Raw genomic sequence first — 24,503 nt, forward strand, 5'->3', positions numbered from 1 at the left:
AGTTTCCCCCTGTTTGCATGTAGCTCGTCTAAATCTGACGTGATTCCTGCAGAACATTCCCTATGTTTTCTTTTCTCAGAGAAAGAAAACCACTTGTTTTTTTGTTTTGTTTTTTTCATATATAAGTTTGCAGCTCAGCAAGAGGCCTTGATGTGGTTTGAAGGCATCGCTTTCTTCTGTTTCTTATTCACTGTCCTCAGGGTGTCATTGTGTGGAACTTTAAGGAATAAAAACACATGCAATATTCTTGAATTCATGTCAGTTCCTATATTGTTTTTTCAGTGAAATGTTCATGCCTGCTCCCTTGTAGAGTTCATTTGAGGGTGGCATCATGGGAAAATAAGCAAATGTAGAGGCCTGTTTCAGTATCTCTCAACGTCAAATATGATTTGCCAAAGTTTTGAAGAAATGTATTAGTCAAAATATCAATTCAATACTTTTCTGCTTTTAACTCATTAACTGGTTTTAATTAATTTGATTCAGGCAACATTCAAAGTCCTTGTCATGATGTATTGATTTCTTTCTTGAAATGTCTTCAAAGCTTTTCCAAATGTGGTGCAGATAAAAAACACGAGTGGCTTATATTAGATAATAATCTGCATCTGTTGACTTCGTGTCGCAGTTGAGGGCAAAGATCAAACTGTGAACCCTCTCGGTTCTGGCCCCTCTGGCCGTAAATGTTTGGTCAGGTGGCAGAAAAAAATTAAACAAACATATTGTCTTTTGCACTCATGTAGTGTCTTCTGGAAATGAACAGTGAAAAAAGCCTCAGACCTGAAAGCACGAGAAACATATATCAGAGTCTGTATCTTATTAAAGGATCCATATTTGTGGATGATCAACAGCTCTGGCCTTCATGTGACATGGTGTTAAGGCAGAGTAACATCTCTGCCGCATTTATCACTGCGACCTCAGATATATATGAAATGGATGTGTTTATCTCTCACAGCCTGTCACACTCATAAACACACTGAAACTGACTCGTAGATCAGTTATCAGTGTTTCCTTTCCCATACACCAGTTGAAAGAATAGAATGAATGATAAAAATAAGCAGGTTGTCACCCACGAGTAGCTTTAATATAAAGAACAGTTAGTATGGATGTAAGATTATGTTGATTTTAACAGTTTTATTTTTGTCTGCAGGGGTGATAGTTGGCGTAGATGAGAACACAGCCTATTCCTGGCCTGCGTGTAATTACTGCGGAAGTGACAACTTAGAGATTTTACCGGAAAGGCCGTAAGTTGTCATAATTAATCAGAACGGCTCAATATTAATCATCATGAGGAATCCTGCTTTTCATTTTGTTGTTTTTTTTCCTTTTCACAGTCAAAACTTCTACTGTGTGTCCTGTAAGTCAGCGGTGGAGAAGCCAGAAACAAAGATTCAACTGGATGTGTTTCTGACTTCTTCTTCAGCAAGTAATTGCACTTTAAAGGTGAAGGTGAGAACACTGCTTAATGCGTCTTAAGTATGAATCCTAACACTTTTTATTTTTATTATTTTATGTTTGATGTCAAAAATCCAAATGTTTCAGGGATAATCAGTTATTATTTTACTCTGTATAAGTGATGAGTTTAGTTCAGTGGTTCAGTATTTTTGGGAAATCCATTTGTTTGCTTCGAGTGAGTTTAGAAGATTGATACCACTCATGTCTGTACGCTAAATGCAAAGCTACAGCAAGTAGATGTTTAGCCTTAGTTTAGCATAAAGATTGTGAACTTGAGTTAACAGCGAGTCTTGCTCTGTCCCAAGGTAACGAAATCCACTCACCCACTATTCTGAAACAGTCTTAACTTGGAATATCTAGTTATTTAATCCACATAACACCAAAGTGTAAACAGAACACTTTGGCATTTTACAGGGGGCTGTGTGCTGGACTGTCTCTTAACCAGGACAAGTGTCCTTCTTGAGTCTTTGCTGGTTTCTTGTCAACTGCTTCCAGCCGTGAAACATTTTCATAGTTGTATGTATAATGTGTTGAACTGTGAGATTTAGAGGTGCTTGTAGGCGATTGTGTCAAATGTCAGAGCTAGGCTTAGGGCTTGGTGACAAAAGAAATAATAAACAAATTATTTTCTTCAATATCAATATAAGTATTGACTGATATGAAAAATTTTATCTCGATTTAATTAGGCCATATTGCTCAGCCCAAGCTAGGTTAGTTGTTACCACTGTATATGCTATGCTAAGCGCTAACCTCGGCTAACCTGGCTTTATATTTACAGAACATACTGGAGATGGTATCTCTCTTTTCACCTAACTCTCAGCAAGATTGTGAGAAAAGTTTTTTTCTCCATGTTGAACTGTTGCTTTAAGCAGATAAAGAAGGAAATGCATGGAAGGAGGGCGGTGCAGTGATTAGAGAACTTAGTTGAAACCTTGTTGAAACCTGCTGTGCAACAACTGTCTCTCCTCTCCTGCTCCCTCTTGGCTCTTCTTCAGGGCCTCTGTAGTTGTATTGACTTGTAAAGATAAAACAGCAGATTCTGCACATTTAAAGTATGAGGAAGTCAATTCCTTCACTGTGTGTGTGCATCTGCAGAAAAGCAGAATATATTACTTTGCAATCACCAAACTAAGTGAGTGTAATAGATAAAATTATCAGTTCTTATCAGTCATATATTTTAACTCCCTCTATCAGTCTGTTACTCACAGAGGGCACAGTGTGATTAGTTCAATAGTTAGTCTGTATTTACAACATTTGGACAATTATCAAAAAGACATTGATGGCTCCACTCTTTCTTTGATTTGCTCCACAGCTGCAGAAAAGGACGATCATGTCCATTCTTAACACGGCAGCACTGGAGGGGAACGAGGTAGGTTTGCTTTTACAAACGGTGACATAACACTGGGTTGAACTGCACGGTGCATTGATCTTCTGTCAATATGGCCTTAGAGCACTCATCTGTACACGTCAGGCTGATAAAGCTCTGTTCTGTGCTGAACAAAAAAAATCCCTGAGTCATGCTGTGATTTGATGCAGTTGAAGGAATTAGCTGCCAAAACATAGATTTAATCTTCCTGTGTTTGATGATTTGGTTTTTTGTTTTTTTTTATGTTTGCATGTGGATTTGCCACATTCAATATTATCATCTACTTTACATATAGCCTACTAGTGGTTGAAGATTAGTATAATCATGCAAATACAGTGTTTTTACAATAGATCTGCATTGATGAAGTTAATCTTCAACTGTTTTGATAATCAAATAGTTGTTGCAGTTGCTTTTTTTAAAGGATAACTGTCGAGATTTGCTGTATATAACTGAAATAAGACGATCTGATGCTTTTTTTTGTCTTTAGACTGTTGGTTTGACACAGTGGGAATTTTAAAGGTCTCATTTTAGTCTGACAAATTATAACGGGCTTTTTCTTCTTACAACTTTCTAGCATTTTTTAGACAAAAGAATTGATTGAAATAATCTATCAATCACTCTGATTAGATTTGTTGCAGCTATAATGGTCTTTCTCAGAGTGCTAAGATGCTGAGTGATATGAAGGGTGCAAAGATCAGAGCCTGAAGTGCACTCAGGTATTCCTGCAGCAACATCATCCGATTTAAGTTATTTTTCTAAAGCTGCAGTAGAAGAAATAATTGTAATTCTTGGAGACAAGTTTCCTGTCTAAAGTAGTAGTAGTTACATAGTAAATGAACGTGTATGTTTCAGGGTGTCAGGTATGAGTTATTTCTGATGGAGTGTGTGTCTCAGTTCCCAGGTTACGATGTGGAGAATGTCCTGGGAAAAGAGGTGGGCCCCCTCACCGCTTACGTCCGAGTCGTCACCAAGAAACCTGCCCCCTGGATCGGCCTGGAAGAAATCTGCCTCTAATGGTATCAATCCTCGGGTTCCAAGGATCTGCATGCACACCAGGCCTTGGTCTGAGCCCACTCCCCCCTGCTGAAGGCCTCCCTGACAGCTTGAGGCTGCTCTGAAGTCAAGAAGACAAGGTCTTGTTTGTGTTAATGATATGTGATCCTGTGGACCAGGAGTTGACGGCCCAAGGGCAGGCCAGTGACATGCAGTCTGTCAGAGCAGCCCACGTGCTGCCTCGACTTGGATGGGACTTTCAGAGGACAGCGTTTGAGAGCCAACACATTTTTTAAATTGGTCCAAAAACCCTTTTTTAGACCAAGTCATCTACCTCTGTATTGAAGATTACTGACACTGTGTCAATAAACTTATTTTTGCTGACTCTGGTTTCTCACTTCCTGTTGTACTTTTCTGAAAACACTCACACGCCAGGAAACTTCTGCAACTTTTCAATGATTTTATTGTAGATTCCATAAACAAAATATTCTCCAGGTTTTATACAAACTATATAAAAGATCATGCTCTGGCTCTTATACAAAGTTTGGAATTATAAAAAAGGGTACCATGTCAGGTATATCATGTCATAAATGCAGTGGTAAAATAATTTAATACAGAAAAATCCCACATAAAATATGGCAGCAACATCATATATTTTCCAGTGCCATTATGGTAAGCTTAAAATACATCTGGTACAGATGGTAAACACAAAGTGTCTGTTGAGGTATGTCTCCTGAAAGCGCAGTTCATAGAGTGAGTGTGTCACCGCCTCTCGCTGCTCGAGGACAGAGCCGCGAAGGAGGAGTTGGGCATCTGCTTGAAGAAGTCTCTGAGGCCGGAGAGCTCCCTGGTGAGCTGCTCCACAGCTTTGTGAAGTCTGTCGTTGTCAGCGCTCAGTTCCACCATCTTCTCCTGCATGTCATAGTTGCGCCTCTTGGCTTTGTCCCTGCTTTTCCTCACTGCAATGTTATTCCTCTCTCGCCTCTGTCGGTACTCCATGCTGTACCTGTCCACCGACTTCTTGCCCTTCTCCCTGCCCATCTTCCGCGGGGAGGACTTGGCCGAGCTGACGGCGGACGCGGGCTCCGGGGTCGTGGGTGGGGTGGGCTGTCCCGTGGTGAGGCTGACGGAGGTCTGGGCGCAGGTCTCGATCTGGGAGGGCAGGGACGAGGACATGTCGCTGTCGCTCCAGTCGGACTCCTGCTTGATGGGCGCGCTGAACGCCCCCTTCTCCAGCTCGCTGTCCGCCCTCCTCGCCGCCGTGTACGCGGCTGACAGCGGCGGCTGCTGCGGCTGCATGCCGCCGGGCAGCACGGAGCTCTGCAGGTTGTAGAAATCCGCCTTCTCCTGCTTCACAGTGTTGAACAGGTCGAGGAAGAGCTCGTCGTTGCACAGCTCCAGGTTGGGCACGGCTGTCATCGACTCGATGTACTGGCTGAAGTCGATGGCGCTCTCGTCGTCGTACATGGCCGCGGCGGTGCTCAGCTCCACCATGGTGCCGTCCTCGGCCGACCCGTCGCCCCTGTTGCCCGGCTTGCACGCCCCGTGCTGCGGGCCGCCCAGCTTGGCGCACTCGTAGAAGTTAGCAGGCTCCATCGCCCAACTCGTGTTGCATTGTGGAGACACGCAGTGGGAGTCCAGGCTGTATATGTCACACATGAACTCTGACGACTCGTCCACGTGCTTTAGGGAAGAAACTTTACGTGTTGTTCGAAGTGACGCACAGATGTGACAGCTGTTTGCAGCTGGATGACGCTGCGCTGTTTCTCTCTCTCTCTCTCTCTGCAGCTTCTGCTCCTTTAAACTTTAAAGTCGGGCTGCTTGTATCCCTGGGTGCTGACTGTCAGGCTGCTGTCAACAACGCTCTCACACTTCCTGTCACTCATCTGAGGCGCCTGTTCTCCCGCAGAGTGTTTTGTATCGTTTCCGCCGCTGACGTCACACGTGCCGCCCTCTCAGGAGCCAGTCAAGTGCAAACGGGGATCACGTGGTGTCCCTTCACTTCCCATTTGAGGAGAGAGGGGCGTGTTGCTCGTTGCCACCCACTTTTTACTATGATCGTATGAATGGCTGAGACTTGTTGACATGCTGTGGCTCTGCTCCGCTCCGGTGTTTGGACTTTACTTTAATCTGTCCGCCTATAAATGTCAGCTTCAAACACTGGTGGGGAGATAAAAAAATCAATCATCACCAGTCAAACCTCTGATTTCAGACGTTGTATAAAGTAAAAGAACAGAAATATAATCAGCCAGGTGTCATTAAAGTGTGGATCCTCCCTGTGTTCGAGTAGATTATCATAGTTAGTTATTGTCGTGCTCATACAAGTGAGCAGACCACGTGGACTCATAAGACACATTGACGTGTTCCTGAATGATCCTGCTGGGCAGAGGTCCAGGGGCCCAAAGGGTCAGGGACACCTGGGTGACACCAACCAAATGTCAATAGAACAAACACTGATCACAAAGAAATGTAAGATGACCGCAAATCGATTCAGTAATGTTTGCAGAGAGACCCACAATGTCTACAAAGGCCGCAAAGGATGACAAAGACTTGTAAAATTAACAAAAAGAGACACAACATATTCACAAGGAGATATGTAGACCACAAAGAGACGCAGAATGACGACAAAGACACATGATGACCACATGGAGATAAAATAGAAATGGCCGCAAAGACCCATAATGACCATAAAGAGACACAAATGAGACATAAAACCAGAAAAGATGTATAATGACTCCAAAGAGAAACAAAATGATTCACAAGGAGAAATGAAATAACAATAAACTACAAATTGTTCTTCTTCTCTTTCACTCTGGGGGCCTGTATAAAAGTGGTGGGGGGCCTTTGGCATAATAAGACCAAAAAATACTTTTGTGGTGGTGAAACATTTGTCAAACGTAAACTTAACCACTTACATTACAGCGAAGTTGTCTTCTGTCCAGGATTTTCTAATAAAATTTGCCTCACGAAAAAGTTCCAGCTCGAGTTTCTTCTAATCATTCGCACAGAAAAACCATCAGAAATTTCCAATGGAAGTTTAATCTTGTTACTAGTGGAGGCAAAACTCATTGTAGCTACTTTAAATACCATTAGTAGTTTAACAATGCATCTTATTTTATTAACTGCAGACGGATGATTTCATTCTTACAATTTCTTCTGTTATACTTGTGAAGTAATGATAATATATCTGTCAAATAAAGAGTTGATAGTCCAGTAAAAGGTGCAGTGTTTTCCCCTTATGGCGGAGAAATGTAAATGTGAATATTCAAGAAAGTACATGGAATATGTACTTAAGAGCTGTACTTGTAGTAATAGTCACATTCCACTTCCTTAGCCCAGAGAACAAATTTGCAAAGAGATACAAAACTGACCAGAAACAAATATTAAAAGCTGAACAAATAAAAGCAAACGTAAACAAACAGTAGAGTCACTATCACTCACACAGGTGAGAGCTGGGCAACAGAGGAAATACATACAGGTGAAACTCTATTATAACAGTATTATAACAAGTTATGATATGTACTCTAATGTATAAGACATTGAAGTTTATGTAATACTGTAATTGTAGACAGTCATAGATAATGTATCATAAAGAAAACATTATTTTGTCTTTGGATCTCAAGTTATCATATTTACAGATAGATAGATAAGATAGGTGGAGGGGTGGATAGATAGATAGATGGGAAGAGGGGTAGAGAGAGAGAGAGAGAGAGAAAAAGATAGGTTAGGGGTGGATAGATAGATGGAGCGAGAGATAGATAGATAGATAGGTGGAGGGGTAGGTGGAGGGGTAGGTAGATGGATTGATAGATGATAGATAGAAAGATAGATAGTTGGAGGGGTGGGAGAATGGATTGCTACGTAGATAGATGAGCTGAATAATATGTAAAAAATGTAAAAAATGTAAAAATGTTAGTCAGACAGGGTTACATTTAAGGAGGTAATAATTCCCTCGGGTCAAAAACAAAATGTTTCTGATGATGTTAAACTGAAAATCTCATCTATTTAAAAAACCGCCTTAAATGACACATGTGCTGACACTTCTCAGAAACGCCTCGCTGTTTTCCTCTTGGAGGGTGAGCAGTACTTTTCCTCTGTCCCGGTCCCGTCTCAAAGGGAAACTGCGCCACATAGTGATCGTTGAACGCACCTACAGGTAAAGTCACACGACACGCACATACACGCTGTATCAATAAAGAGGATATTTCTTGTGACGCTGTGATTTAATTCCCGAATAAATTCATACAATTATATTTCACTCATTTGTAATTTTTTTGCATGTGCTCATTAGATAAATCAAAGACATTTTATAAAAGAGGTTAAAATGTGTCCACTTCCTGATTAAATGTCCCAACACTGCCTCCTTCTGTTGTCTCTGTGTAGATTTTGGATTTCAATACTGGCATTTTGTTATTACATGAAAATCTATTCTGCATTTTGGGCCTTCTGTAAAATCCATATTCACAAATCAATAACAGTTTATTCCAAGACAAACTCTAGACTGCACGTTGTTTAAAAATGTTTCCCCAAAGAAAAAAATCAGCTGCAATTCATTTCATTTGCAGTTCGGCAATAAATCCAAGTTTTCATGATTTTACAATTTCCCTTTACATTGATGGAAATATGTAAATTCAATGACATGCTTCTATATTTAGGATTTTTTTTTTAATGTTCAGAACATAGTGAACTGTGGTGAATTTTATATTTATTAGTTTTTTATCATTACATTTGTCTTTATTATTATAGCATTTGTTAATTTATACTTTGAGGCAGTAGAGTTGCACAAATTAAATGTTTTAATAATTTAGTTGTATGTATATGAAGCTTGTTTATTAATTCATTTTCCCACGTATTCTTTTTTTTTGTAAGTCTGATTTTCTGATATGTCCTCACACGTTTCAGGACTTGTAACTTATTTTTATTTATTTATTTGAATTGATTTTTTTTTTTTGTATTGTGAAAAGTTTCAATAAAGAGAGACGTGGACTGTTTTCCTGTTGGACCAAACCAAATGAGCTCAGGGTGTAAATGCGTATAAGATCACACACAGGAAACACACAATGTATTTTTATTAACAAATGGAGAAACATGTATAGTTATATAGTTGTATTTATAGTACTTTATATATTTATGGAGACTCCTCATTATGTTTAATTGAAGTCGCATTAGTAGAAAGTCATCTGACCCCCCCCCTCCCTCTCTGAAGTGAACGAGTCGCCTGGCAGGAAACGCACCGTCCCGGCCTCCCATTGGTCCAAAGTTCCCCGCGAAAATTACGTCACTCGCAGTTTCGCGCCAGATCTGCAGCACACGGACGCGAACACAAGAAGAGGTAAGAAAAGGCTGAGTGTAATTTAACTGGTTTATCATCAAACTGGGAACAATGGTGGTTGAATCAAAGCGTCGCTGCTTGAACTCGTCTCAGGGATTTGACATCAACATTCAGATTTGTTTGCCTGCTCGGTTTAAAGCGTCAAATCAGTGGAAGTAGATTTCAACTCATTGTTTCTGCGGCCTCATGTCAAATGGTGGAGAAGTTCTGACGTGAACCGACCCAAGGTTTTCTATGAAACTCACAAAGACACAGTTTTAACGAAGTGGAAGTGGAGGCAGGACACATGAGTCTCATAATTGCAGTTTACTTTTATTTTGAAGAACTGAATATTGATTTATTAAAGCCAATCACCAAAACATTGAAGCTGCAAAGTTTGTCATAATAGAAGATGGACAAAGGCCTTGATTTGCACTTTAACATTTATTCATTAACCGTGAATGATTCCTATCATTAGAAACACTGCAGTCTGGTGTCATGTGAATATTATCAATCCTAACAGATTTCATATCCACTTAAAGACATGTTTGTACATTTCATTTAGCAGGTAAATGATCAAATATCAGCCCAGCTCTTTCAATCTACTCGTCATGTGCATTAAATCTGTGAATAAAACAGGAAGAGTAGGATTGTCAGTTCAACAGTATGTCAACAAACAATGGTTCATAATTTCAGTGGATTTGCTCGAACATTCAAACCCTTGATGACTGAATGATATTAGATATGAGCCTGGTGTCCTCGCTGCCAACCCAGTAGAATAAATAAACACAACAGGCCTGTAGTTTAAACTCAGACGACAGGTGTAGGAAATCCAGATGATAGGTTTAGAACAGTAGTTGAGAAAATGTAGTTTATCTGCCCCTGCAGGTCATTTAATTTGAATCCATTTGATCTTTAGATTCTGCAGCAACAATGTCTTCCCCAATGTCGACTCCTGGAGGCCGCAAGCGTGGAAGGAGCACCAACCCCTCCACACGTAAGTTCATAGGTTCAAATGAATTAAAACCTCCTGCTGAAAGATTCTGAGATGGTTTTAATATTTAAATGAGGTCTCTTGTACTATTGTTAATTTCTCTTCTCGTGTTCCGTGTATCCTCAGCCACGAGCGAGGGCCCCATCTCGCCTCCCTCTCAGAGGCGCCGGGGTCAGGACTCCTCCACCGGGGACCTGATGCCGATGCCCACCTCCCCGGCCACTGACCTGCTCAGTCCCTCTGCACCTCTGGACACTTCCCTGTTCTCCAGCCCACGACCATCAGGTACGTGAGACCGTGCCCAGTGTGGCTTAATGTGCATCGTGTTATCATTATCCACTAGAGGATCAGAGGTGTTTTAACTGTCTCTCTCCTAACAGTCTTACCCAATGAAGTGGACATGAGCTCTCCCCTCATGTACGGGACCCCCAGCTCCAGGGTGGAAGGGACCCCTCGCAGCGGAGTGCGCGGCACCCCGGCCCGGCAGCGTCCTGACCTGGGGTCGGTCAGGAAGGCTCCACAGGTTGATCTCCAGTCTGAGCCGGTCAGTGGAGGAGTCGAGATTTAGTTCATTGATTATTATCATTATATTCTTATAAACCATGATTAAAAAAATAATGTTTGAAAACTGTTTCTAGCCGAGTACTGATGGTGCAGTCGCCACCGAACCAAACGCCGGCCAGAGACTGGTGATCTGGGGGACTGACGTCAACGTGGCAGTCTGCAAGGACAAGTTTCAGGTATGAACATAATCGCACATTAAATCTTTTTTTATAACACTTTTCCTGCTCCGAATCCATTGGAGCTGACGTTTGCATGTTTTTGTGCCGTTTTGCTTCCAGAGGTTCCTGCAGAGGTTCATCGACCAGACTTCCACTGAGGACGAGAACGCTGGCCTGGATCTGAACGAGCCGTTGTACATGCAGAAGCTGGAAGAGGTAGTGTAAGACTCCGTGTTGGTGTTATTATGGAGTAGTAACGATACCACCAGTCAAAACACTGGTTTAAATCAGGTCATTTATTTTATTTGAGCTACTTTTTGGTCACTTTTGAACAGTGAATGAGCTCAAAGGAAATGAGGGTAAATAGAGTTTGTGCTGCATTAGTTCTTTTTTCAAATCGTAATATTGCAACAAATCTCATTTTAGTTCATTTTAATAGTTGATATTTTTCTCTCCCACAGATCAGTGTTGTTGGAGATCCGGTGCTGAATGTGAATAGTCTACATGTGCAGTCCTTTGATACAGAACTTTACAGGCAGCTCATCTGTTACCCACAGGTAAAGTCCCTTGTTTTATAACCACACGTTATTCTCATGTGTATTAAGATTCAAGTTTTACAGTTTCGATGCAATTTTGCTGTAAAAAGTCTATATGAATTTCTTGTACATTCCTAAAGGGATCCATCTGTATTTCCACCTGTAAGTTAAACTGAATAGAAACAGACATCCTATCGATTTCTTAAATAGACCATAGATCAATATCTTATGGTAAATGAATTATAGTTTTCAGTTGCAAATGCAGTGGGAATTGACTAGAATATTGGTGTCACACTTAATCTACAGGATGTTTTCTGATCTTTTATAAAATTGTATTTATTGTTACATACGTGGCAGTTTGACATATTGACATTAATAACCAAGTAATTTGTTTCCCCTGCAGGAAGTCATTCCCACCTTCGACATGGCCGTCAACGAACTTTTCTTTGAGCGTTTCCCAGACTCCATTTTGGAATACCAGATCCAGGTTCGCCCCTACAACGCTCTGAAAACCAGGAACATGCGGAGCCTGAACCCAGAAGGTGTGTGCATACGTTAATGTGGATCACACGTATGAGGGCAAGATATTCATCCCATATTTAGTGTGGGATATTTGTGAAGATTCGCCCTTGTTTTGATAAAATGTGAGGTATCGGCTTCCGACTAAAGCTTCTGTGTCGCCGTATGCTTTGCCTCCGCAGACATCGATCAGCTAATCACCATCAGCGGCATGGTGATCCGCACCTCGCAGCTCATCCCCGAGATGCAGGAGGCTTTCTTCCAGTGCCAGGTGTGCGCCTTCAGCACCCGCGTGGAGGTGGATCGCGGGCGCATCGCTGAGCCGGCTGTGTGTCGGAACTGCAACACCACCCACAGCCTGGCGCTCGTTCACAACCGCTCCGCCTTTTCAGACAAACAGATGGTGAGACTTGGGTGGGGTTGAGGGGCAGATTGCTAAACAGTCAGTAACACCTCAGCTCACAATATGTGAGGTGGTGATTGGTGACATGTCGCCGCTGAGATGACGACATCTGTTCATTTATTGATCTTCTGTTGCAACAGATCAAAATTCAGGAGTCTCCTGAAGACATGCCGGCCGGTCAGACTCCACACACAACTATTATCTATGCTCATAACGACCTGGTGGACAAAGTGCAGCCAGGAGACCGAATAAACATCACTGGTAAGATCTCATCTATTTATCTGAATTTTTAATAGATGTTTTCAGATTGGTTTTTTTATTCGTCAACCTGCTTTTAAAACCCCCCAAAAACATTAAATATTCGAAATCAGAAAGTCCTCTAGCATAGAATATTTCCTTTTTGAAAGAAATGACAAAACAATAGATTTATAATTATTAGAATATTTGCGTGTCATTTGAGTTATTTCTACTAAATATCATATTCTAATTTGTCGGACCTATAGATGATTATATCAATTCTCATATTTGAGATTCTCTCCCTCTATAATCTGTCACAAGTTATTGATAGTCAATCATTTCAGCACTAAACTCATGAGTACAGCTGTTAAACGATCACTGAACAGTTTCTCAAATGTCCCTGCAGGTGTCTACAGAGCCGTCCCCATGCGCGTGCACCCACGCCAGAGCAACGTGAAGTCCGTGTACAAGACCCACATAGACGCCATCCACTTCCGCAAGACGGACGAGAAGCGTCTCCACGGTTTGAACGATGAGACCGACCAGAAGCTCTTCACCGAAGTCCGAGTGCAGACGCTGAAGGAGCTGGCGGCCAAGCCGGACGTCTACGAGCGCCTCTCTTCTGCACTCGCGCCGAGTATCTACGAGCACGAGGACATCAAAAAGGTTTGTGTGTAAACGGATGCAGGACAGAATATGAGCGTGGAATTCTACAAGGGCCACGTAACACAAACTGTCTCACACATGACAATGCCTGGTGAATGGATTCAATGGCCAACATGTATTTTTATAGACAAACTATTTTTGATATATTGCAGCAGGAAACAATGGGTGAAGTTTAACTGCTCTATTTATGTGGGTGTGTTAGTTTCAGGGCTCTGGACAAATTTTAATATGCATCTAATCCAGCACTTTATCGAGAATTTGACGGAAACTAATGTGCACAAAAAATTGATAACTCTTCCGTTCCTTCCAGGGCATCTTGCTGCAGCTCTTCGGCGGCACCTGTAAGGACTTCAGTCAGACCGGCCGCGGCCACTTCCGTGCGGATGTGAACATCCTGCTCTGCGGAGACCCTGGCACCAGCAAGTCCCAGCTGCTGCAGTACGTCCACCACCTGGTGCCCCGCGGCCAGTACACGTCAGGAAAGGGCTCCAGCGCCGTGGGTCTCACCGCCTACGTGATGAAGGACCCGGAGACCCGGCAGCTGGTCCTGCAGACAGGAGCTCTGGTGCTGAGCGACAACGGCATCTGCTGCATCGACGAGTTCGACAAGATGAGTGACAGCACTCGCTCGGTGCTGCACGAGGTCATGGAGCAGCAGACCCTCTCCATTGCCAAGGTACATGTGATTCATTTCATACATGTGCCGAAAAACCAGGAACATATGAGACCGAAAGATCCAACATGTGAACCATGTCTCCTCAGGCTGGAATCATTTGCCAGCTGAACGCCCGCACCGCTGTGTTGGCCGCCGCCAACCCGGTTGAATCTCAGTGGAACCCGAAGAAGACGACCATCGAGAATATCCAGCTGCCGCACACGCTGCTGTCCAGGTGAATATTGTCTGTCAGGGCAAATCAGTAAATTATAATTACAAACCAGTGAATGTTTTGTAGGATATTTTGAGCATCCTTTGGTTTTATAACTGTTTTACTTAGAAACACTTGTTACCTGCATATGATGCTGAATAAAAACTGTTTGAGAAAATAGTTTCTCAGATATGACTGTCCAACATCCAGCCTAAAGTTCTTTTTCATCAGATCTTCATGATTTATTCTCACATTATTGGTTTTTAAAGTAAAGTTCTCGTGCTCCACCAGATTCGATCTTATTTTCTTGATGCTGGACCCTCAAGACGAGGCGTACGACCGCAGGCTGGCCCACCACCTGGTGTCGCTGTACTACCAGAGCGAGGAGCAGATCGAGGAGGAGTACCTGGACATGGCCGTGTTGAAGGACTACATCGCATATGCACGAACCAACATCCATCCAAGACTGAGTGAAGAAGCCGGCCAGGCCCTCATTGAGGTTTGTTCATTCTACCCAGTTCTACAATCTCTGAACGTGATGTTGAACATTTCCAGACAGATTTGTTTTGAGAACCTGTGATGACCTTGTGCGTGTTGGTCCACAGGCGTACGTGGACATGAGGAAGATAGGCAGCGGTCGCGGAATGGTGTCCGCCTACCCCCGACAGCTGGAGTCCCTGATCCGGCTGGCAGAGGCCCACGCTAAGGTGCGCCTCTCTGAGAAGGTGGAGACGATCGACGTGGAGGAGGCCAAGCGGCTCCACCGCGAGGCCCTCAAACAGTCAGCCACAGACCCCAGGACAGGCTTTGTTGACATCTCTATTCTCACAACAGGTTCGTAAGGTGGAGAGGCCTGGAGAATGTTTTTAACTCACTGCTGTGATGCACTTTGAATTGTAGCAACTATTTGTAAACGCAGGCTTGTAATATGGTACCTGAACTCGGGCTCGGATAAAATGCAAAATGATAAATATCAAATCATTTATATGGTTTTTCATACTCTGATGACTCACAACCATAAAAGGGTAGTTTTCTTGTAAATCAATTTATCGCTCAGGACTGTTTCCTTATGTTGGAATTAAAGCTGACACTGAATGTGTTCAATCATTTAATCTGTTAAACAATAAAATGAGAAGAAAAAAAGGAAATAGCCAAAGTCCTAAATGACATTTTAAAATGTCTTTGTTCAAAAGAAAGTTCAAAACCCCAAAATATGGTATTTATTATAAAAAGGAAAAAGCTACAACCTCTGACAGTGCAAAGGCTGAAACCATTAAATGTCTGACAGTTGTTTAAAAGTTACTCTAACGATAAAAAACAAATGTATTACCAGATTGATCGTCTCATTCTCCAGCTCTAGTCTGGATCTACCGATCTGAGGAGGTATATTTCATAATGTTGATTTCTGTTCACAGGTATGAGCGCCACCGCCCGCAAGCGTAGGGAGGAAGTTGCCCATGCTCTAAAGAAAGTGATCCAGGCCAAGGGAAAGATGCCGGCCATAAAATACCAGCAGCTGCTGGATGACCTCAGAGGACAGTCGGAAACGGTAAATATTTATTCTGCTTTTTTGTTACTGCCGAGAGAAATCTGGAGCCATAACAGTTTGTTTTACGTGACATTAATAAACTAATAATTCATTAGATATGCGCTAACAGTTTTACAGAGGTACACTGAAAATAAAAATGTAATTTCAAGCAAAGATGAAAACAATTTTTAAATAGAGATATTTAAAATTGTCCATAATTACTCGACAATGTTGGTAGTCAAAGTAAATTCACTCCAAGAAAAGAAAAAGCCATGAGAGCATTTGTAATTTTAGCTTTAGGCGAATATTTTAGACATTTTCCGTTTCCATGAACAACGCCACCACTTCCTGTCATGACTCCTTGGCTTTGTTTTCAGGCGATCACGAAGGAGATGTTCGACGAGGCGCTCCGGGCGCTGGCTGACGAGGATTACTTGACGGTTACTGGAAAGACGGTTCGTCTCCTCGCCTGAGACGCAACCTGCAATTATGTACAGTCCTTAATTTTAAATCCTGTCCCGTGTCGACCTCTTTTCTTGTGCTGTAAAAAAAAAAAAAGTCTGTATAATTGAAGCACTGTGTTTTCTGGGCATGTTTAATGTTTAAATATCCTGGATTTTGGGGACGTGATTCACCACATGAGTCATTCAAATAAAAAAAAGGGATCAAAATAAAAACAGCCTCACAATAAATAGAGCTCATATTTAAACATGCTTTCATTTCTATTGTTTTCAAGTGATGCTCTTGATGTTTTGTGCTCTGACGGTAAAAAGCTCTTTTCTTCAAACTTGTACATTATCACTGAGTTTCTCTTTTGTTCTTGTGATGTGATAAAGCTTGAAGCTATTTTGTGTTTGTATCAGATTTCTAAATACTAAAGTTCAGTTCTTGACTATTTCCAGCTTTGACTTGTAGCTTGCATTGACCATTTGTTAATAGAGAAAATAAAATGTTGCTCACTCAAGGTGCTTGGGAAGTTCTTTTTCCAGTGTGTGGATTTAAATTCCATTTTCCTTTTGCTTAAAACTTGTTAAAATAAACAACTTTCTTTTAGGTAGTGGTGTTGTACAAAACGTTATGTGGAATATACTTTATTCTGTTGAAGAATTACTTTATATTTTTATGGCTGCAACTTCTCATTGCATGTAAATAAATATTCTAGACGACTCATTTTAAACACATTCCCTTGAATTTAGCCGAATATGTTTAGTGTCTTTGGAAGCTTTTGAGTCTAAATGAGAGATATGGACGAAAAGCAAGAGTTTGTAATGAATAAACCACACAGGGCGTCTGTAAGGCCTTTGAGTCTTGTAACATAACCCTCTTTCCTCGCTCTTTCCATTGACTGTAATGTTATGTATAAAATGGTTTTTGTACATGATTTTAGCAATAAATGGTTAAATCCATACAACCATTTATTCTTTTTAGGTCACAAAACAAAGTGATTAGGTGGTTCGTTCTTTAGCAATGAGTTCTATAAGCTGATCCTTATATTTGTCAACAAAATCTTAATTACAGCTGTAGGAGTAGAAAGTACAATATTTACTGTTTTGTTTTCATCATGTATCGTGTTTATCTCATCTGAAACATAATGTTCATATTTACATCAGTGATCTGAACTTAAAGGAGGGATAGATAGATAGATGGATGGATGAATAGATAGATAGATAGAGCGATGGATGGATGAATAGATAGATAGATAGAGCGATGGATGGATGAATAGATAGATAGATATTGGTCTTTGTGCCACAATTACTGTTGATTGTAGATTCATTGTTTTTGCACTTGATAAATAAATGAACTGTGTAACGAGTCCAAACCCTTTTTCACAGTCGAATGTTTTTTTATTATTATTTATTTAAAACAATTTAAAATGAAATATGAACAAACATGTGGTGAATGTGTCCGGTGTTGGCCGGTCAGCACACTGCCCGGGACAGCGTGTCTCCACCGGGGCGGAGGTGAACCGGGCCGCCGCTCTGCTGCCGGTGTCACCGGCTGTGATGTCACACTGGTGTGTGTGTGTGTGAGTGTGTGTGCTTCTTCTGGACTCGGCTGAAGAAGAAGATGGCGGGCCTTTCAGGTTGGTGTGCCTTCAAAACTAAACATCTACCCAGACCCGCCGTGCGGCCGGACCCGGGGCCACCTCCGCCCTGAACCCGGCGAGCGCGTCCCTTTCCCCGACTTGACGTGTTCGCAGCGTCGCTCCGAGCTGTGATTTAACCGTAAATGTCTCCTCTGGGCACGGCGGCGATCTTCACGGGAGCCGTCTATGTCGTGGAGCTACCGTGTTGGCTAACGGAGCTAAAGCGAGGCGTTGTGCATAGCTCGTCCCGTGAGTTAGCTGAATTAGCCCACGGTGTTAGAAACAAGCGGCAGGGTTGCAAATCCCGATTTAACGGGTCACAGAGAAAACCCCACGATCTAAACAATGCGACGTGACAGTTTAAGATGGTGGAAAGGTTTTAGTTTTATGAGAATTGTAAACAAGCGCAGACGCTGCTAGCTAGCTTAGCCCACTTAGCTGCTAGAATATTCTTACACGGCGCGGCGCAGTGTCCATTACGCTACGCACAAGCCGTTTGGTTTAAATACGGAACTGTGAGCACACACTTGTGTTGTGTAGTATAATAACAACTAGAATGCAGCAATCTAGCTGTGATAAATATAATATATCCAATTCTGGGGGGCGCCACTGTGATGCACAACATGACGGTGGTGGAATTGTTCCATCGCAGGCTCTCTTCCCTGCTGCTCTCGTCCTGCTAAACGCGTTATTTTCCACATAATACCAGCATCTCTACATTTGTGACGGTAAATGTCGCATCAGGGTTCAACTCTGCGTTTTTATCGTGCGCCACATGTTTGACGTTGTTGGAGGAACGCTCCCCTATTCGCTGCAACGCTACAGCCACCGTAGTTGGCACGCTTCGCGCAGCAAATAGTCGGGGCCTGCGTAAGCGCCCAGGAAGAAGCCTGGTTCTCAAAACTTGCTACGTAAACTCTTTGGATCAGAGGAAAAAACTCAATCTACACAAGTTACACGCGATCAGAAGTTGTTTTTGTGTCGTGTGAGCGGAACCACGCGTCCACGGGGATGTTGGAGACAACGTGTCAAAATGAGGAAGTGGTTTAATCATAAAAGAAACTGACTTAGGAGTTCGTGGCGACCTGCTGCTGGTTCCTTGTTAACGTAACGAGGTTTAGGTCTTTTGTGTTTATATGGTTACTGGGGCCACAGGGCAGCTGAGTGTCTGTTTTACGAAATCAGGAAGTGAATTCCTCATTTCACTTTACACCTGATGCCTTAGAAGTAATATTACTACATATCAGCCCCCCCATGGATCCTTAATCTGACATGACAAGGCAACAAACAACGGAGAAAACTGACAAAGCAAATGTACTTGATACATAAGGGGCACAAACTAAAGCTGATCGTGATTATACCGTATATATATATATCAATTACTCATTTCTCATGATGTACAGCCCCTTATCTTCACTACCTTGTTAAAACTCAAGGGATGTAAGATTTCTGAGGCCAGCCGCAAGTTTAAAAAGCCTAATAGGAATTTATTGGTCAGTATTTGTGCATTTTATACAAAACATAGATATTTATGTAGTTGTTCTTTTAGATTTGGTTCAAACTCACCTTAAATTTGTCAAAAACAAAACAACGATAAATATAATAGCAAATTACCATGGATATCTATCAAATATAGAGAGAATTATATAAAAAGCTAGTCTTTACACTAAAAACAACATTAAATAGTTAAATGTGAGCTATAATAAACTATAATGACGTAGGGTGTGGTGAGCACAGGCCTGTATGCTGACCGCATAGTATCTGTTACGACTGAAACTCGAATGAATGATTCATAGTTTCACAGAAAATGAATCATAATGTTTCTTTGGGCTGCATTCAAACGGTTGACCCAACGTTAAGTCGATGGATCGAGGCTTAGTCGACCAAATTTTCATCGGCCAGGGGAAAAAAGTCAAACTCCACAGGAAGTGGGGATGCGTTTACACAGCTAGTTATTGGTGACTACATAAGCTGTGTCAGACAGGAAATCCATAGCGTTGTATCATTTCGAGAGGGTAAAGAAACCACAAGAAGGTGACATGCAATCTTGATCGGTAAATGTGATATTCTTCAACCTCAATCGTGGCTCATCATTTGAAACATGCACGGAACATTAGCCACTTAGCATGGCCGCTCACTCTAATGCTAGCTGGCCTGGACAAATATGCATGATTCCAAAACGTTCAAAATCATTAGCACTGTTGCTGGTGTCATTAACTTGTGGTGCTCTTTGTGAATAATCTTGTAATATCCATATTCTTAAGGGCTTGTTTCCTTTTTATTTCTCTGTAATATAGCAGACTGTTAACAATGTAACTCATAACTTTGTTACAAAACCTACAATTTGGATTGTCAGCTATTTTAGTTTTTTTAAGTCATTTATTAAACAAAAATGCGAAACATTTGATCACTGATATTTAATTTTTTATTTGGAATGTTGACAATTTCTTAAATTCTAAGATCGAGGACATTTTCCCCAATTTTTTTTAGGCTTAATGATTACTCAATGGAATGAGAACATATTCAATATTGTAGGTGATTAATCTTACGTGTATTTAGAGCGCTAGTATTGTCAGCATGTCTGCATTACAGTTTAGTGATACTTAGCAGCTGTTGTGAGCTAAATTGAGCAGCATTTGCATGTCAATGAGGAACTGGAATCTTGAAAAAGTTCTAAGCAAATGTCATTTTTTGCAAACAGTGAAGCTCGTACACCACTTCAGTACCAATCCTTCATCCGGACACTGCACAACAGATGTGAAATATACATTTTTACACAAAGAAGTCATGTCTGAGTATGATTTAATGTATGAAATTAATGCTTTAGTGGCAGGGAAAATGTTTTGTGTATTCACAGCTTCAGTCACGGTTCTGTCTTTAAAAACTCTTTTCCCTTCCTTCTCTGGATCATTATTATGAATAGCAGCATTTTTACTGTAAGTGCTGCCGCCTCAACCTCCACCACTCCTCCAGTCATGAGCTGTAAGTGGTTCATCATTTACACCAGGAGTGCCTGTCAGGCTGTGTTTTATACCAATGTTTGAACCATCCTCCAAGAACATTTTCCCATTAGCTGAACACTTTGACTAGTTTTGATATGACGTTATTATCAACTCGGGTGTTACGACATTGGTCATAAGACGACTGGATCGTTTGTTTAAAAACCTGCAGCACAGGCCCATGGGCTCCAAATCTCATGACTGTCTCCCAAGTGCTGTCAAGAGTGCAGCAATGTATTTAGCAGCATCAGATGTCTTTAGGAAATGTCTCTCAAATGAGATGCAGTTTCACAGCAGGGAGATGTGACGTCGCTGAATTCTGTAGCTTGTGCGTACAGAGCATCAATCTGTTGTCATTCCTGTATAACCTGTCCTGTCTTGTACATACTTCTTGATCCTAATCATTAGATGCATTGTTTTCCATAAATAGAGCATGAATTGGGGTTACAGATGGTGACAAAGGCCCAGGATAAACATGTTGCAGCCTAGTTTCACATGGAAACTTTACTTGTTAGTCCAGCCAGTGAATTGTTTGTTTTATGTTTTCAATGACGTGTTGCCAGTAAGAATTATACAGAATATCCCCTGACAGAGGCCCGAAGTCTGGCCTCACCTGGTCAAAACTTCTGTTGCTGTGAATACACTAATGGTTTAATCAATATTAGTTTATTACATTTTTTATAGGGAAACAATGGAAATCAGCACTATAGAAAAGGTTGGGCTCTCATCACTTTTACCAACGTCTCAGACCTTATTTGGTTTGTTAAGTCATGATTAGAAAAGATCCACTGCTGCAAATTTCCTAGCTTTTTAAATACTCAGACTCCTCAAACATTGTCTCAACAATCTGCAGCCGTGGGCTCTTCTAAGGAGCCGCCTAGCACTCTGAAAATTAAAATAACTGATGCCCACAAAGCAGGAAAAGGCTATAAAAAGATAGTAAAGTAATTTCAGTGGCCGATGCCTCAGTTCACAATGTAATTAAGAAATGGCAGTTAATGGAGAGGGTGGAGGTCAAGTTGTGGTCTGGAAGAGAGAGAACTGCTCACAGGATGCTAGAAATAATAATCTGAACCTTTTTTACTCCGACTTTAGAGGTGTAGCGCTAAACACTTTGCTGTGGCCCCCTGACTCCCCTCACCGAAACATTGTAGATACTGTAGATCTGAACAGTGCATGCAAGACGGTCCAAGAATCTTTTGCTGGAGAGAATGGGTGAAAATCCTCCCAAACAAGGGCCCTGTGCAGACCTGGCATTAACATTCGTCCTGAGAGATGCAATCACAAGTGAACGGCTCTCTCTAAGGTCTGAACTCACCCAGGACACTTTTTAGATCGGATCACTCAGACCACATCCAGAGGTGGTCTAGGCCCATGTGGTAACATTGTCCAAAGTCTTTTTCATACATTCGTTAATTTGTGGCCACTGCCACAACATCAAACCATCTGCATGATCGGATAAAAACATAATTTAGTCTTTGTGGAATGATGTACGAGCGGAGAAGTGAGATCGAACCGAAGTGGTCACAGGAGACACATTCTGATACCTGGTGTTAACTGAAGAGAGGAGCTGTCTACTTGTGATTGGATCTCTCAGGATGGATGTTAATGTCAGGTCTCAACAGGGCCAAGAATTGAAAGACTCAGCTGCTACAATGAGGGGTTTACAAGTTGTGATGCTCGTGAGAGTACTGACGATGCAAGGTGCCTAAACTGCTTGGTTTTGGGCCTTTTTCCTTTTTGTATTTTTAAAACTGAAAGATCAAAAAAAATATTGTGTCATCTGCAACCAACTTTTCATACCACTGCATCTTTTATAATCTGTATATTTCATGGTCTTTGTCTGTAATTTCAGGAGTTAAAGTTCCACGCAATTTTCGCTTGTTGGAGGAGCTTGAAGAGGGACAAAAGGGCGATGGCGACGGCACAGTCAGCTGGGGCCTGGAGGATGACGAAGACATGACTCTCACACGGTGGACAGGCATGATCATCGGACCAGCAAGAGTAAGCAGAGAGGATTTTCCTCCCACCACAGTCGTAGAATACTGTCTCATAGCTAACAGATGCTACAAATGTGTTTTTCTTTTTCTCTGTTTGTTTTTCAGACCAGTTATGAGAACAGGATATACAGTCTGAAAGTGGAATGTGGACCTAAATACCCAGAGACAGCCCCGGTTGTTAAATTTGTAACAAAAATTAGCATGAATGGGATAAATAATTCCAACGGGTCGGTAAGTGTCATCGCTCAGTCTGACATGGTTATGTACAAGTGTCGATTTCAGAAATTGTTTTTTGTTGCGTCGCAGTTCTGTGACGCTCAGACGTGATGCGTTCAATAACTCACTGTCAGCAGTCTTGTCACGATGACTGATGTGGTGCATTTGTCTTCTCTCTCTTGTTTTTGTCTCACAGGTGGATTCACGTAGCATACCAGTATTAGCAAAATGGCAGAATTCTTATAGCATTAAAATTATTCTTCAAGAGTTAAGGCGTCTAATGATGTCCAAAGAAAATATAAAGCTTCCACAACCACCAGAAGGACAAACCTACAGCACTTAATCGTACTGGATTGTGTCGACCCTCTGTCTTAAACCTTACTCTCTTAGAAATATTGTGTAAAATCATCAAGAGGCTCACTTCACACATCTACAATATCGTCTGCAAGAGGAAGATTGGACTTTGTAATTATGTAGCTCATTCATTAAAAATGTCCCTGCAGTTGAGCACTGAATAATGGTAACAAGACTTTACGACCACAGTTATCTGCCTTTAATAAAGTTTCTTTGACAACGACGTCTATGTTCCACCTGTTCCGGCTTGAGTGGGCTTGAAGAAGGAAGCATGGTGCCACGCAGAGGCTGTCCCAAGTTTTATGTTCAAACAACTGATCACTGAAGTAAAATGGCAAGATGTGTGTACGATGGCATGTTCTGTAACTAATAACCTAGTCGAAGAGAAGCCACATTTTTTTTTTGGGAGTTGTTAGTCAAATTTAGCAGGTTCATTGAAATATGACAAGATGACAGAATCATTGAACTGTGGCTGTAGTCTAAAAGTAGTGTCACAAGGTAAGAACGTTTTTTTTTTTTTTTAAATAAATATATAAATATATATATCTGTACTTGACACAATACCAATGTTTCTGTTCTGCAGCTCTTTGACATGTAACAGACGTTGAAGCCTGTTCCGTTCTGAAACCCTTGCATTTAACTTCCAGTCAAAGTGACAGGTGTATGAACTTGTGATTTTCTGAAATTAAAAAATCACTGTCTGCCAAAAAAAAAGAAAAATGGAATCAAATCCAGCGGTCGAAGTTTATTTCACACCTTGGCTACAGAAGCCTGTTTAACCACAAGGGGGCCTCTGCTGACAAGTCAGGTTGGGGTTAGGTGGAGTGTCGGCCACGGTAATGGAACCCATGTTAATGAAATGACACCACGCTGCAGATATCTGATACAGCATAGGACTTGTTCTCATTAGAATAATAGAATCAAAACACTTACTATACTTCACACCACAGCTCATTCAGTGGCATATTCATTAGAAGAACACTTCTCCTGATTGACAGTCCACGCACACACACACCTCGCTGTGCTGTGCACTAATTCTTCTCGTTCCAGTCTCCAGATGCTGCAGTGTTCTGTAGTACATCTAATATGGCAGCGAGAGCAGAGGCTACTGTTTCCTCTGAGGAACTGGCCTTTTGTTGCTTCCTAGCTGTTAGATCATTAGTAACATTTAATTAACCAAATGGGTATTTTTAAGAGCATCTACTGCAGGTGGTGCCGTCTTCCATCGTCAGTACACGCTCAGTATGTCTGCTTAAAT

General features: G+C 41.6%; 4 protein-coding genes across 6 annotated transcripts in view; 3 read left to right on the forward strand and 1 right to left on the reverse strand.

The window, feature by feature from the left end:
- The window catches only part of spidr (scaffold protein involved in DNA repair), a 31,837-nt gene extending 27,645 nt beyond the window's left edge, over positions 1 to 4,192 (forward strand). For 2 of the 3 annotated variants that reach the window (XM_035170127.2, XM_035170131.2), the window contains 4 exons: positions 1,145 to 1,238; positions 1,329 to 1,443; positions 2,762 to 2,818; positions 3,710 to 4,192. In XM_035170127.2, the coding sequence (XP_035026018.1) occupies positions 1,145 to 1,238; positions 1,329 to 1,443; positions 2,762 to 2,818; positions 3,710 to 3,829 (386 nt within the window). In that variant the 3' untranslated portion in view covers positions 3,830 to 4,192. The remainder of the gene's footprint in view (positions 1 to 1,144; positions 1,239 to 1,328; positions 1,444 to 2,761; positions 2,819 to 3,709) is intronic. The other variant, XM_035170129.2, reaches the window with a different exon arrangement.
- A 62-nt stretch (positions 4,193 to 4,254) lies between these two features.
- cebpd (CCAAT enhancer binding protein delta) lies at positions 4,255 to 5,718 on the reverse strand. Its single transcript, XM_035170132.2, has one exon. The coding sequence runs from the start codon at positions 5,465 to 5,467 to the stop codon at positions 4,571 to 4,573; it is 897 nt and encodes a 298-aa protein (XP_035026023.1). The 5' UTR covers positions 5,468 to 5,718; the 3' UTR covers positions 4,255 to 4,570.
- A 3,333-nt stretch (positions 5,719 to 9,051) lies between these two features.
- Positions 9,052 to 16,554, forward strand: mcm4 (minichromosome maintenance complex component 4). Its single transcript, XM_035171554.2, has 17 exons — positions 9,052 to 9,140; positions 10,039 to 10,116; positions 10,240 to 10,398; positions 10,494 to 10,657; positions 10,752 to 10,853; positions 10,956 to 11,051; positions 11,297 to 11,392; positions 11,775 to 11,913; positions 12,073 to 12,293; positions 12,434 to 12,554; positions 12,937 to 13,196; positions 13,507 to 13,872; positions 13,959 to 14,086; positions 14,354 to 14,561; positions 14,668 to 14,896; positions 15,478 to 15,611; positions 15,968 to 16,554. Exons 2-17 carry the CDS (start codon positions 10,053 to 10,055, stop codon positions 16,061 to 16,063), a joined length of 2,583 nt encoding a protein of 860 aa, XP_035027445.1. The 5' UTR covers positions 9,052 to 9,140; positions 10,039 to 10,052; the 3' UTR covers positions 16,064 to 16,554.
- Positions 16,555 to 17,516: 962 nt separating this feature from the next.
- On the forward strand, positions 17,517 to 23,975 carry ube2v2 (ubiquitin-conjugating enzyme E2 variant 2). Its single transcript, XM_035170791.2, has 4 exons — positions 17,517 to 17,673; positions 22,531 to 22,679; positions 22,781 to 22,906; positions 23,088 to 23,975. The coding sequence occupies exons 1-4, from the start codon at positions 17,658 to 17,660 to the stop codon at positions 23,232 to 23,234; spliced, it is 438 nt and encodes a 145-aa protein (XP_035026682.1). The 5' UTR covers positions 17,517 to 17,657; the 3' UTR covers positions 23,235 to 23,975.
- The last annotated feature ends 528 nt before the right edge of the window (positions 23,976 to 24,503 follow it).

Source organism: Hippoglossus stenolepis, chromosome 11 (genome assembly GCF_022539355.2).
Source record: "Hippoglossus stenolepis isolate QCI-W04-F060 chromosome 11, HSTE1.2, whole genome shotgun sequence".
NCBI classification, from domain to species: Eukaryota; Metazoa; Chordata; class Actinopteri; order Pleuronectiformes; family Pleuronectidae; genus Hippoglossus; species Hippoglossus stenolepis.